At 38.5% G+C, this 14,115-nt stretch overlaps 1 protein-coding gene across 12 annotated transcripts in view; it reads left to right on the forward strand.

The window, feature by feature from the left end:
* The window catches only part of LOC101737640 (pyruvate carboxylase, mitochondrial), a 46,324-nt gene that overhangs the window by 20,512 nt on the left and 11,697 nt on the right, over window positions 1-14,115 (forward strand). For 4 of the 12 annotated variants that reach the window (XM_062673601.1, XM_062673600.1, XM_062673599.1 and 1 more), the window contains exons 3-15: window positions 702-850; window positions 1,544-1,684; window positions 2,277-2,392; window positions 3,653-3,747; window positions 4,425-4,593; window positions 5,036-5,142; window positions 5,638-5,762; window positions 6,098-6,307; window positions 6,682-6,772; window positions 7,144-7,279; window positions 8,844-9,026; window positions 11,120-11,215; window positions 13,059-13,308. In XM_062673601.1, coding sequence (XP_062529585.1) covers window positions 702-850; window positions 1,544-1,684; window positions 2,277-2,392; window positions 3,653-3,747; window positions 4,425-4,593; window positions 5,036-5,142; window positions 5,638-5,762; window positions 6,098-6,307; window positions 6,682-6,772; window positions 7,144-7,279; window positions 8,844-9,026; window positions 11,120-11,215; window positions 13,059-13,308 — 1,868 coding nt within the window. Of the gene's footprint in view, window positions 1-701; window positions 851-1,543; window positions 1,685-2,276; window positions 2,393-3,652; window positions 3,748-4,424; window positions 4,594-5,035; window positions 5,143-5,637; window positions 5,763-6,097; window positions 6,308-6,681; window positions 6,773-7,143; window positions 7,280-8,843; window positions 9,027-10,951; window positions 10,967-11,119; window positions 11,216-12,290; window positions 12,342-13,058; window positions 13,309-14,115 lie in introns of all 12 variants that reach the window. The other 8 variants (XM_062673604.1, XM_062673603.1, XM_004928130.5 and 5 more) reach the window with 4 other exon arrangements.

A 14,115-nucleotide genomic window follows, 5' to 3' on the forward strand; every position in this document is an offset into this window, starting at 1 on the left:
TCGCAGATAAAAGCACGTCATTGACAGTCGTCCCACAGCAAGCCAGCATCGCAGCCTCAATAGGACCATCGCAGCCGACTCACCGCGCTTCCTGGTCCTACGGCACGCAACTTCACTGCCTCATCACTTCTTCGATCTTCTGATTTACACCTAAACAAATTTATCCTACGAAACATTGACAAGAAATAGTTTACGTTTATTCTACACTTGCGGACAAAGTCACGTCCACGTGGTACTAATTGGTTCCGACATCTCGACTTGAATGACCCCAAGATGAAGCAAGAAATCGTAGTCTGAATTATAATTTAAAACGTTCATCGCTATGACGGACACTGTGTCCACGACATACTTTTCCTTAGGGCCGCACTAATTAGTCAAGAATCGTCCAAAAATAGTTCAGTTGTTTTTTTTTGCAAATATTGTCAGGAAATAAGTCAAAAATAATGAGCGATTTACGGAAACAGTGATAACTGATTATTTTCCGGGGGATGTCAAATGGCAGACACGCCCCGCCCCGACCTAGTGGTGTCCGTTGTGACCCACTGGGCTAAACATGGTTGTTACTCTGTCGTTCAACGTGTCAAAAAGACCCGCCCTCCCTTTAGCTGACAATTATAATCACTTCATTCTCAGTTAAATGGCTAGGGTTATCACTGTTTGCTTTTACATTCTAATTTTTTTTTATATTTCTTAAATTCTAGGACTCGAAGATAGTGGAATACAAACCAATCAGAAGCGTTCTTGTTGCGAATCGCGGCGAAATCGCCATACGTGTGTTCCGAGCTTGCACGGAACTAGGCATCCGTTCTGTGGCTATTTACAGCGAACAAGACAAACTGCAAATGCACAGGTATGGAGAGGACACAGAAACGTTAAAACAACATTATTTGTGAGAAAAGAGATGTGATTGACGTCTGTAATTTAAGAGGCTGCAACAACACCGCGTACTGGTGGTAGGACCTCTTGTGAGTCCGCGCGGATAGGTACCACCACCCTGCCTATTTCTGCCATAAAGCAGTAATGCGTTTCGGTTTGAAGGGCGGGGCAGCCGTTGTAACTATACTTGAGACCTTAGAACTTATATCTCAAGGTGGGTGGCGCATTTACGTCATAAATGTCTATGGGCTCCAATAACCACTTAACACCAGGTGGGCTATGAGCTCGTCCAAACATCTAAGCAATAAAAAAAATAAAAAAATGACTTGTGTAATTCTTATCGGTGTAAGCGGACAGTAATGCTCTTGGTCTGTCGCTAGGTGCTTACGAGGCACATAGATATCATAAAGTGAAAGATGACATTTGACTTTGAGATTTGAGATCGGAATCTTTTTTTTATTTTGCGTACTATGTCTGCTCCAGCCATTGAGAAGTCTTGCGTCGCGATCTCTAAATAATGATAAACATATGTACAGTTTTATATACCTCCCTCCACCGATAACTTACACGCAAACACAGTGGATTGTTTTTTGAAATTGATGGATTTGACACTTCCTATTTAATTTTGACTTACTCGCTTTAATGATTTATTAATTGACTTTTTTAGACAAAAAGCCGACGAATCGTATATAGTCGGAAAAGGTCTGCCACCAGTCGAGGCCTACCTCAGCATCCCGGAGATCATCAGGGTTGCGAAGGAGAACGACGTTGACGCCGTACATCCCGGCTACGGTCTTTTATCTGAAAGGTATGTCCATAAAAAATACACGAGTAAACCGCGATAAATTAATTAGAAGAATATATGCGCAGAGTTGTGGGCATTGGATGGAGAGGAGAGGCCCAGGATCGGGTCCAACAGTGGACTAAATATTTAGCTGAAGCTGTTAAATAATATCTTTTAATTCGCGTCCTTACGAATCCATCAGATCCAATAAGCTTTGCATTAGATACCTTCAGCTCTAACACTAGGAGCAGGCTGAGGAACTCCGGTAACCGTACTCGTCGAACACGTCAAAGAGGTCGACGTGCAACCGAACCCATGCATCAGCTCGCTGAGTTTCTCGCCGGATCTTTCCAGCGGGTCGCGATTGCGATCCGGTAGTAGATGCATTCGCTAATCAGCTGCTGTTGAGTTATTAGGTCTCCTTCGGAGGCGTTCGGGCAGCTGTTAGAAAATCCCACCCCTTCTGGCTGAGCCTTTGCTCGCCCACCTGTCCTGGTAAAACTGGAAAGGCCACCGGGCCCCAGTAATCCTACAATCCTAAAAAAAAAAAATATTTTAATAATAAACCATTGATAAATATAGACTTAGTATAAACAGCTGCATCCAAACCCTGCAGGGCCGATTTCGCCCAGGCCATCATTAATGCCGGTCTGCGGTTCATCGGGCCCTCGCCGAAGGTCGTGCAGCAGATGGGAGACAAAGTAGCCGCCAGAAAAGCTGCCATCGAAGCAAGTAAGTTTTCTTGTTTACAATTTACAATGTGAATGTTTTGTTATTTATCTTCTCCAGGTTCGAATGTTACTGATACAACAAATTAACATCTGTGATGGAAAATGAAGTATCCTTGCACCGTTTGGACGTCACGAAAGGAAGAGTTAGGCTTACATCTAGCGCCAAATGACTAAATGTTAGCGCCAATAAAACCAATGAATTATTTATAGTTTGTGTACCCTCTTATAGTGCGAAAGAAGCGAACCAACTTTACATAACGCAGCATTGGTAGATTTATGTTGATAATTGACTCCAGCTAGATTTTCAACTCTTTGCAGACACCTCAAATAATTATATTATATAAGAATTTAAAATATAATAAAGACAAGGTAATAAAAAATATAAATATCAAGAAAGGTGAATAATGAGGAAAATATCATAATGAAAATGATTCGATTTCTACATATTATCTCTATGTGTTGTACAATGATGTAAACTCATTCGCGAAGCAGCTGCCCTCGAGTTGTTAAGTCTCCTGAGGAGACGCTCAGGCAGCTAGTTAGCAAATACCATGTCTTCTGGCTGTGCCCGTGCTCGCCCACCTATCCTGGTGAAACCGGAAAGTCCTTCGGGAAACTAGTAATTTTCCATTAAAAAAAACAATGACGTCAATTTTCATGAATTATACCGCAAATTTTAAACCAACTAGTGCTCTATAAATAGTCGTCATCAAAAACTCAAATTTCTCTGAAACCTTAAGACTTCAATAACCAATTTCAAATATTCATTAAACGAATCATCTCTAAAAAATTAGCTTTAATAGGCACTAACTACATTATTGACACATCCAGTTATTATGAGATCATGGGTCATTCGAAAACTATTTTTTTATTACATAATTGACTTCAAGATTAAATTCTTTTGACATTTGTATTATTATTTTTTTGTAACAATCTATCTATCTATATATAAATATAAAAATGAATTGCTGTTCGTTAGTCTCGCTAAAACTCGAGAACGGCTGGACCGATTTGGTTAATTTTGATCTTGAATTATTTGTGGAAGTCCAGAGAAGGCTTAAAATGTAGATAAATATGAAAAGGCTCGGAATTAAATAAAAATAACAATTTTGTTTTTCCTTTGATATGTCCGCCGTGGGACGGATTCCTTTTGTTTGTTTTAAGTTTATTTTGTACAAAAGTTCAGGTCTTTTATTTATCGATTGAGGCACTACGAAGTCTGCCGCGTCAGCTAGTATTGTAATAATTTCGTTCATTACAGAGGTGCCGATTGTTCCCGGAACCGATGGTCCGGTCACAACGAAAGAGGAGGCTGTGGAGTTCTGCAAAAGTCACGGTCTTCCGGTTATCTTAAAGGTGCCTATTTCTTATTTATTTTTCATTTGAGTTAACATATATTTCATTGGGCTAATCATATATATAGGGCATGCGTATCATCAACGACACCGGAAAAGTTTCAACATATCCAAGTATTTAGGTACCCAGCTAGCCTTGATTGTGCTTAGTGCGAATTTTTTAACTTTCTCGATAGCGTAAAAGTTAACTAAAATTTGTCTGGAGTTGAAACGTTTGCCTACGTTTGCCGTTAGGGGCGCTGTTTTGTTTTGAGTCTTAAATCTAATTATACCATAAATTTTCGGACTCGTTGCTAGAATTGATATCGCTCTAAAGTCTAAAGCAATGTTAAATTTTAAACACATTGTTTTCATAATTTACAATTTATTGACTTTGTTTCAATCATGAGTTATAGTAATTGTATTACTGGTGGTAGGACCTCTTATGAGTCCGCGCGGGTAGGTACCACCGCCCTGCCTATTTCTGCCGTGAAGCAGTAATGCGTTTCGGTTTGAAGGGTAGGGCAGCCGTTGTAACTATACTGAGATCTTAGAACTTATATCTCAAAAGGTGGGTGGCGCATTTACGTTGTAAATGTCTATGGGATCTAGTAACCACTTAACACCAGGTGGGCTGTGAGCTCGTCCACCCATCTAAGCAATAAAAAAAAAAGTGTGTTAATTACAAATTGTATTCAGGCTGCGTACGGAGGCGGCGGTCGTGGTATGAGGGTGGTCCGTAAGATGGAAGAAGTGCCTTCGGCTTTCGAACGAGCTTCTTCAGAAGCTCTCGGCGCTTTCGGCAACGGTTCCATGTTTATCGAACGATTCATCGAACGACCCCGGCACATCGAAGTGCAGTTGTTGGGTGAGTTTTTTAAACTCTGTTTATGTGTATGAATTTAATAAAAAAACAGTTCAATTTAGGAGACAAATATACAGCAAACAAAGTGAATGAAATTATTGTTAAAAAATGGTGCGCATGCAACTTGGTGCATGTGAAAGAAGCGAAACTTCTTTTGCGGTCTGTAGTTTTGTTTTCTTCATTTCTCATCCTTAAACCAAATATCTCTTGTAATAAGCTGTGTATAAGAGAAACAACCTAGTTCGTATTCACCTAGTTCGTATTCACCGCGGTCTAGTGGTTCACGAGACGCCCTATTTTCTCGCTCTCGCTCATCCTAAGTTGTATATTTTCTTTCTAGCCGTAACGAATCTGTCGTGAATTAAATTTTAATTTCAACGTGCCTAAAGAAGTTTCACTTCGAAAATGCAAAATTCTGAAAACATGAAATCGTGTTTGTTAACAGGCGACAAAGCCGGCAACGTTGTGCATTTATACGAACGGGATTGTTCAGTACAGAGGAGACATCAGAAAGTCGTCGAAATTGCTCCTGCACCGAAACTGGACCCTAAGGTTTGACAATTATATTATAACGTCTTGGATTTAATGTTCACACTGCCACTCAAATGATATCAGACGGTTTGAATTCTTTTAAACGATAAATTGTGGTAAGAGCATCTCTTGAGCTATTGACTGGCTGAACCCAAGCCCGACCGTCTTGACGAAGTTCTTCTTTTTTTTTTTCTCCTACCTATATTTATAGCCTTGAGAGGCTATTTCAGCTCCGCCTTGACGTGTAGGTTCATGGAGCTCAAAACGCGAGTGTTGCTAACAGTCGCCCTAGCAAAAGCAGTGCTTCGCAGAATCTACCACCGGATTGGAAACGCGACCCACTGAGAAGATCCGGCGAGAAACTCAGTGGGCTGTGTCTATGGGTTAATTTACTCGTCGAGCCCTTTTTCGGCAAAGACTGCGACCGGAGACGAAGCTCGAAATCCCTCCGGGCCACCAGCAGTTTTCCGTCATAATACATTTTTAAATCTACCCTCATATGTATAAAATTGGCAGATTCGTCAGAAAATGGTCGAGTGCGCCACACATCTGGCGCGGCACGTCGGCTACGAGAACGCCGGCACGGTCGAGTTCCTGCTCGACGACAAGGGGAACTTCTACTTCATCGAGGTCAACGCCAGGTGAGCGTTTCAAACACTGACTGCTGCACGTCACTATACGACATGTCAGATAACGTTGGCTCTGCTCAACAAAAATAGTTGTTATGCGCATACGTTTATAGTTTATTTTGTCTTTTCATTGCGGTCTCTACTAGAACTAGACTAGTTTTTAGGAGACTCAACGAAGCGCCGTGCTCGACAATCAAATGAAAGCTAGCCTAAACTCTTTATCTTCCTCGACATGGAAACGTAATAATATGACAAACTTCTAGATGTCTTTCTTCCATATATAAATATAATATCACAATTTTTCATAATTTCATTATATTATATTCATCTGAAATTAATATTTTCAGATTGCAAGTAGAGCATACCATAACAGAAGAAGTCACAGGTATCGACCTAGTACAGTCACAGATACGTATCGCCGAGGGGATGACCCTGCCCGAACTAGGGTTGACGCAGGATAAAATACAAGCACAGGGATACGCGATACAATGTCGTGTTACTACCGAAGATCCGGCCAATAACTTCCAGCCCAGTACGGGCAGGATCGAGGTGTTCAGGTAAGGGATTCATTTATCAAATGGGAGTTTTTTAGCTTCCTTTCGTTTGCCCCTAGGGACGCTATTCCAACTCCATACAAATTTGAGTTAACTTTTACGCGATCGAGAAGTTAAAAACCCTCGCTGAGCGCACTGATATTAAGTGTATATACATAAGTTATAACTTAAATTGTATGTTAGTCATCTTTACCCTTCTTGGTACTTTATTTTCTATTTACATAAAGACTTGAACGCCAATAACGAAATCTTCAAAGATTTTACTTCACGTCACCCCGAAGCTCAATCACGTGTGACGTCATACGTGGCTAGTCACTTCGTTGTAGTGGGTGAACTATAAATTTTACGCCTCGAGTTTTAAAATGTATATATTACAGATCCGGTGAAGGGATGGGAATCCGTCTCGACTCAGCCTCCACGTACGCCGGCGCCGTCATCTCTCCGTACTACGACTCTTTACTTGTCAAAGTAAGCAGAAATATTAAATTGACAAATTAAGAAACACCCCTAGTGCATAGATACGGGACAAACTTTAGTTTTATACATCTGTATAAATAAATGAAATTGAAATGTCTGTTTGTAATATTAAAATAACCGCATTTTACTACATGCATATGAATGTATGGTACATGCAATATCAAAATAACATTTTTTACAATTTTCGTCTGCGTGTCTGTTTGTTTGTTCCCGGCTAATCTCTGAAACGGCTCGACCAATTTTTACGGGACTTTCCCTGGCCGATAGCTGATGTCAAGGAATAACTTATATTTTGTTAAATTCCACGCGAACGAAGACGCGGCTACAACTTGTTAGATATATAATTATGAGTATGTTTATAGGTGATCTCTCACGCTCACGACCTACCCTCGTCGGCGGCCAAAATGAATAGAGCCCTCCGCGAGTTCCGCATCCGAGGCGTCAAGACCAACATCCCCTTCTTACTCAACGTGCTCGAGAACCAGAAATTCCTAAACGGTAAGTCTAGCTGCTATCAGATTGTCTTTTCTTATTGATCGTGACACTGTTAGTGACACGTCGCGGTCCTCTCCAGGGTCCGAGGAGGTCAGTGACATTGCGTGGGGTGCGCCGGGTGGTCTGACATTTCGTCTCGTCAAATGATGATTTTAAAAGTGAGGAGTAGGTATATTGCAGCAGAAGTAGAACTTCTCACTTTTAATTCTATATATTAATACGTGAAGCAAAAACTTGTACCCTTTTTGCATTGAAAATTCATTTTCATTTCATGCATTTCATTTTGCAATGAAAATTGCGCGGTAGGAGAATAATGCAATTTCCCACACTTATAGAGAATATCGAGAAGGAGTGCACAAGCCTAATTGTTTTTTTAAGTTATGCATATAAAATATATTAAATCAATAAAAAAAAACATTACACACACTACCATGTATGTGACACACACACGCATACTTAAATACTATTTGGTTTATTTTTAAAGTCTGTGGTCAAAGTGAGAATAGATTAATATTGTCTTGTCTTTAAAATTATTTGTCTATAGTGTAGTTTTGGCGAATTCTGTGATTATGGAACAATGATTATTATAAAAATATGACAATAGAACCATAATGATGTTCAAACTTATAATTTAAATTAATTGTGGTCGAATTTCGATTATTCGGCGACCACTATATTCCAATTACGAAGTCCCTTTTGACACTTCTTAGAACGTTTCGCATAATTTGAAATAATAATCATTTTTTGTTCATGGTCGTGAACATCATTTAAAATATACACAATCAGTCTAAATCATTATACAATTAATTCACACACACATTAACACAATAATAACATCTTTGCTTATAAATGAGCGACAAGACATATCAATATATTTGAAATATATTAGAGACAAATACAGAAGTGTTTTGTAACGATATTGTCGACATTTTCAAAGTTGAAAACTATGGTCGCGTTTGTGTGTATTTTTTCTTCCCCTTATCCGATAAGGCCTCCAATTTAACTATCATTTCATAATTCGAAAATGGTTCTTCAACTGCTCATAATAAGTCGTTCTGGCCTAAAGGATAAGACGTCCGGTGCATTCGTATGTAGCGATGCACCGGTGTTCGAATCCCGCAGGCGGGTACCAATTTTTCTAATGAAATACGTACTTAACAAATGTTCACGATTGACTTCCACGGTGAAGGAATAACATTGTGTAATAAAAATCAAACCCGCAAAATTATAATTTGCGTAATCACTGGTGGTAGGACCTCTTGGGAGTCCGCACGGGTAGGTACCACCACCCCGCCTATTTCTGCCGTGAAGCAGTAATGCGTTTCGGTTCGAAAGGTGGGCAGCCGTTGTAACTATACTGAGATCTTAGAACTTATATCTCGAGGTGGGTGGCGCATTTACGTTGTAGATGTCTATGGGCTCCAGTAACCACTTAACACCAGGTGGGCTGTGAGCTCGTCCATCCATCTAAGCAATAAAAAAAAAATCATAATAAGTACCAAAACATCGATCTTTTTTCGACTTCTTAATTATTATTTTTTAACCATAAATTTAATTGAATTTTCAGGTTCGGTCGACACGTACTTCATAGACGAAAATCCGCAACTGTTCATGTTTAAAGCCTCACAGAACAGAGCGCAGAAGATCCTCAACTATCTTGGCTATGTGCTGGTCAACGGGCCGGCCACTCCTCTTGCCACCAAAATACCCCCATCTGACGTCAAGCCCTACATACCTCAAGTGCCGCTGGGTAAGGAATTTACAGTCTCTCACTCCGCCCAACTCAGTAAAACCTTCGAGACTTTTTGGCGAGAACGCGATGCATGAAGTTGTGTGATTTGTTTTATTTTGTCTATTTAGTGTTTCTTCCGATTTAAATATGTGATAACGGTGGCTTATTAACTGTTTAGTATCTGTGAAAGTACACAAATGTGGGAAAATTAAACAAAGCCGCTGAACGTAACTTCTCGGGATCCTCCAAAAAGTCCACTGAAAAAGTCTCAGTAAATAACCACCATTTTACTGAGATTATATTTCATACCATATCATTTCATTTCACTTCATATTAACATTTTTCATAAAAATAAGATTATAAATTAAAATAAGACTTGACCTAAAGGTCTTAGTTACTAGGTCATAAAATCACTCTAAAAAAAGTAAAACCTTCGGCAATACACATCTCTAGAGCAAGGATGGGAAACACGCGGCCCGCCAAGCATTCCTAAATTAAATTTATTTATCGACTTTCGTTCGGTTTTTCTGTTTTTTTTTATCTATTAAAATTTGTATATGAAATCTTTACTTTTTTTTTTTGAATTGTAAAGTTTCGTAAATTATTTAAATTGGCCCATTGATAAAAAATGTTGCTCACCCCTGGTCTAGAGTTATACTCGATACATTCTGACTTTGTAGGAATCTGTGCCGCTCTTAAAACTCCTTATAACATTTGTTCGCTGGTCCTTTGACTTGAAATCGTCACAACGAAAGTGTACAATCATGCTTAAGTTTATACGATACGAGAAAAGTAACGACATTGCGTTCGGTATGTTTCTATAAGTATATACAACGCAGCGCGTGGTGCGTTTTCCGAACATAACATCATTGATAGTAATAAAATATTCCACCTTCAATGGCACTTAGCCAACTCTGTTATGAATGCTAGAACTTACATATAAGCAAAGAAAAAGTACTTTAAAAATTCGAATACCTAATGCTTACAATAGAAATAGATCCGTGGTGCGGTAGTCGGTTTCGTTAATGAAGAAGAACTAATAATGAAAAAAGCCCACAAACCGTGGATTTCACATACCTAAATGGAGGCGAAATTTAAGGTTTTTTTTTATTGCTTAGATGGGTGGACTAGCTCACAGCCCACCTGGTGTTAAGTGGTTACTGGAGCCCATAGACATCTACAACGCAAATGCGCCACCCACCTTGAGATATAAGTTCTAAGTCTCAGTATAGTTACAACGGCTGCCCCACCCTTCAAACCGAAACGCATTACTGCTTCACGGCAGAAACAGGCAGGGCGGTGGTACCTACCCGTGCGGACTCACAAGAGGTCCCACCACCACTATAATTATTATGTTATATAATTATACATCTTACTTACGTTAAAGCTAATATGTAAACAACAAGCTGACCAATTATTTTTTACGAGAAAATATGATCTCGTAATAACGTCAATCGCTTAATATGAAGTATAGCTAATAACATGTTAGGCACACTAAGAATAATAAAACTAAAAACAACGAATTATTTGATAGAAATTTTAACACATTTTCATATTCAAGAGACTCATTTATTAGTTCATAGTTTAAAAAAAATGGTGCCCGTGCAACTTGGTGCACGTAGAAGTGAAACTTCTTTTGCGGTGTGTACTATTGTGGTTTTCTTAATTTTTCATCAATAAATCAAATTTCTCTTGTAATAGGCAACGCTGTCCGTGTATAAGATAATCAACCTAGCTCGTATTGTTCTCCGTTCTCTCCACGGTCGAGTGGTGCGCGAAACGCTTTGTCTATTGTCTTGCTCTTGTATCTTTTCTCTTTAGCTGTCGCGAGTTAAAATTTACTCTCAACGCGCCTAAAGAAGTTTCACTTCGAAAAATATATATACAAAGCCTAAATTCAAAATTTGTTAATTAAAATTCGTTTTGAATTTTTTCTCTTACAGTACGCTTTGGCTCTGGTAGGTTAAATTTTTATAAATAAATATTTTTTGTTGCCAATTTTATAAATTAATTTACTACCACTGGCTTGGGCTTCTTATTGTTTTTGTGACACACTTATTATTATTATTATTACATACGTCGATTGGTATTATATCCTCTAGTATTGACAGGTCGAATTGAAAAACGTCACTCTGGTCTTCCTAAAGTCAATGCTAATGTTAAAAACAAAAAGTCTAGCAGCACTCATACCACAATGCATAAATCTGGTAATAACATTTTTTAAAGTTTGAGTAGGTAGTTACAATGAATGTCATAGATAAATTATTTAGCCAGTACTTCGTGTCATCTTTTGCATAGACATACTGCAGTTTAGAGAAGAAAAAAAATAGCGTTTTCTTAAATATAATTTAATTTGATTACCGTACTTGTAATGAGTAAACAGTAGCAACACTGTCTTATGTTGCCACCATGGAAATTGCTTCACTAATTATTTAAATCTTCACTTATTAATCGGTTGGTTCGTTAGTTATTTATTTATATGTATTTAAAAATGCGTGGTGGAAACGTTCCTGAAAACTTAGACATGTTAATCGGTAATACTAGACACGACATTTTATAAATCGCGATCGAAAAGTCATACATAGATCACTTATTTACATTCCACTGCTCGCAGTGTAAGAGCAATTAACGGACGCTTAAGGTCAACGTTCTCTCGCGCTACCTTTGCTGTACATTGCTCTGCCGCGATACTTGTACCGCCAATGCGAAAAATTTTATTGTAAATTAATATTATTTATCGTTTCTGGAGGGTAGTCTTACATCATCACCGTGTCTGCTTCAGGAACGATTCTTTAACACCCTTTAAGATTCCTGACATGAGAGGCAAAAGGTCGAATCTATTTATTCAATTCAATTATTCAATGGTATTTATGACTTTAATTATGTTTTTTTTTTTCTTTTAAAAAAAACTGTGATCTCTAGAATTTTTAGTATAATTAAAGAAAAATCGTAAAGGCATTTTTCAATATAAGACTAGGCAAAAAAGTATAAAAAAAAAAATTTTAGCATCGTGCATTACCATTTAAATAATATTAAAAAAAGGCTCATCAGTTCAAAAATGAAAATACAAAATTGGATCCGAAAAGAAACGTGGTAAAAAGTCATCGAAATCGTATACGTGCGACATTATGCCTCCCTTGTCGAGAACCGTTATTTCATCCTGACCGCTTCCATTGCAGGATTTTTATTTATTTACTTTAATTAATTAGTTCAGATATGTAATTGGCACCTCATTCGCTCACGGTTGCACTGTATTCATTTTACTAAAACCATATTTTTCAGACCTTTCCCCAGAGGCTATTAAAAGACAGGAATTAACCGGAGAAAACACAGGTATTTACTTATTTTCACCTATAATAATATACCTACATTTACCTAAATACACTATTTAGTGAAAATGCACAACTTTTATAATTTCTAATAAATTATTTTTGTAATTGATCATCTTTTCAACATAACTTCAGATTTTCGTTCAAAAACTCAATCTGAACAAAAGTATAAAGTTTAATTTCGAACGATATTTTTTAAAACACGTTTTTTTTTTATTGTATACATGGGTGGACGAGCTCAGCCCACCTGATGTTAAGTGGTTACTGGAGCCCGTAGACATCTACAATGTAAATGCGCCACACACCTTAAGATATAAGTTCTCAGGTCTCAAGTATAGTTAGAACAACTGCCCCACCCTTCAAACCGAAACGCATTACTGCTTCACGGCAGAAATAGACAGGGTGGCGGTACCCACCCGTGCGGACTCACAATAGGTCCTACCACCAGTAATTACGCAAATTATAATTTTGCGGGTTTCATTTTTATTACACGATGTTATTCCTTCACCATGGAAATCAATCGTGCACATTTGTCGAGTACGTATTTCATTAGAAAAATTGGTACCCGCCTGAGATTCGAACACAGGTGCATCGCTCAACACGAATGCAACGGACGTCTTATCCGTTAGGCCACGACGACTTCAAGGAGTCATATTCGACGATATGAGTTCAAAGGTCTCAGTAAAGTTCTAGTTAATTGCAACGGCAATTCGTTCCGCAGCCGTCCAACCGCCGAAGGGCTACAAACAAATACTCGACGAGGGTGGCCCCGAGGCCTTCGCCAAAGCGGTCCGGCAGCACAAGGGTCTACTCCTGATGGACACGACGTTCCGGGACGCGCACCAGTCGCTGCTGGCCACCAGGGTGCGGACCCACGACCTGCTCGCCGTCTCGCCCTACGTAGCGCACAACTTCAACAACCTGTACTCGCTCGAGAACTGGGGAGGAGCTACATTCGACGTGGCCTTGAGGTAACACTTACCTTTCGTAACAATCAATGTAATCTTTTTTTTATGGGATTTTATGACCTGGTAACTAAGACCTTTAAGTCATTTCTTATTTTAACTTTTATTCTTATTTTTATGAACAATGATAATATGGAGTGAAATGAAATTAAGATGATTAATTTGAGAAACATTAATCAACTGGGATGAAATTAAATGAAATAAGATGAGATAATATGGGATGAAATGTAATCTCAGTAAAATGGTGGTCATTTACTGAGATTTTTTCAGTGGACTTTTTGGAGGATCCCGAGAAGTTACGTCCAGCGGTTTTGTTTCATTTTCCCACATTTGTGCACTTTCACAGATGTTAAACAGTTAATAAACCACCGTTATTACAAATTCAAACCTGAAGAAAGACTAAATAGACGAAATAAAACAAATCATACAACTTCACTCCTCGCGTTCCCGCCAAAAAGTCAATCAATGTAAAAATATATAATAATATGTATAGACTATATCGACGCAGTCAGAGAAAGTGTAAAAGTAGCCCCGGTAATCAACAAATTAAGGAGCGGACGGTTAGCGTGGTATGGCCATGTGATGCATAGAGAGAAGATGCATGTGACTAGGAGGAAAGATTTGTTGGTTTGTTTGTATTGGATAGGCTCCGAAACTACTGAACCGATTTAAAAAATCTTTCACTGTTGGAAAGCTACGCTATCCCCTTGTGACATAGGCTGTATATATAATATTTTCAAAAAAATTAGAGATCCTCATTGAAACTCCAATAATGTAGCCCAATATGTAAAAAAATTTACCTAAAACTATACA

The sequence above is a fragment of the Bombyx mori genome, chromosome 18 (assembly GCF_030269925.1).
Source record: "Bombyx mori chromosome 18, ASM3026992v2".
Classification (NCBI taxonomy): domain Eukaryota; kingdom Metazoa; phylum Arthropoda; class Insecta; order Lepidoptera; family Bombycidae; genus Bombyx; species Bombyx mori.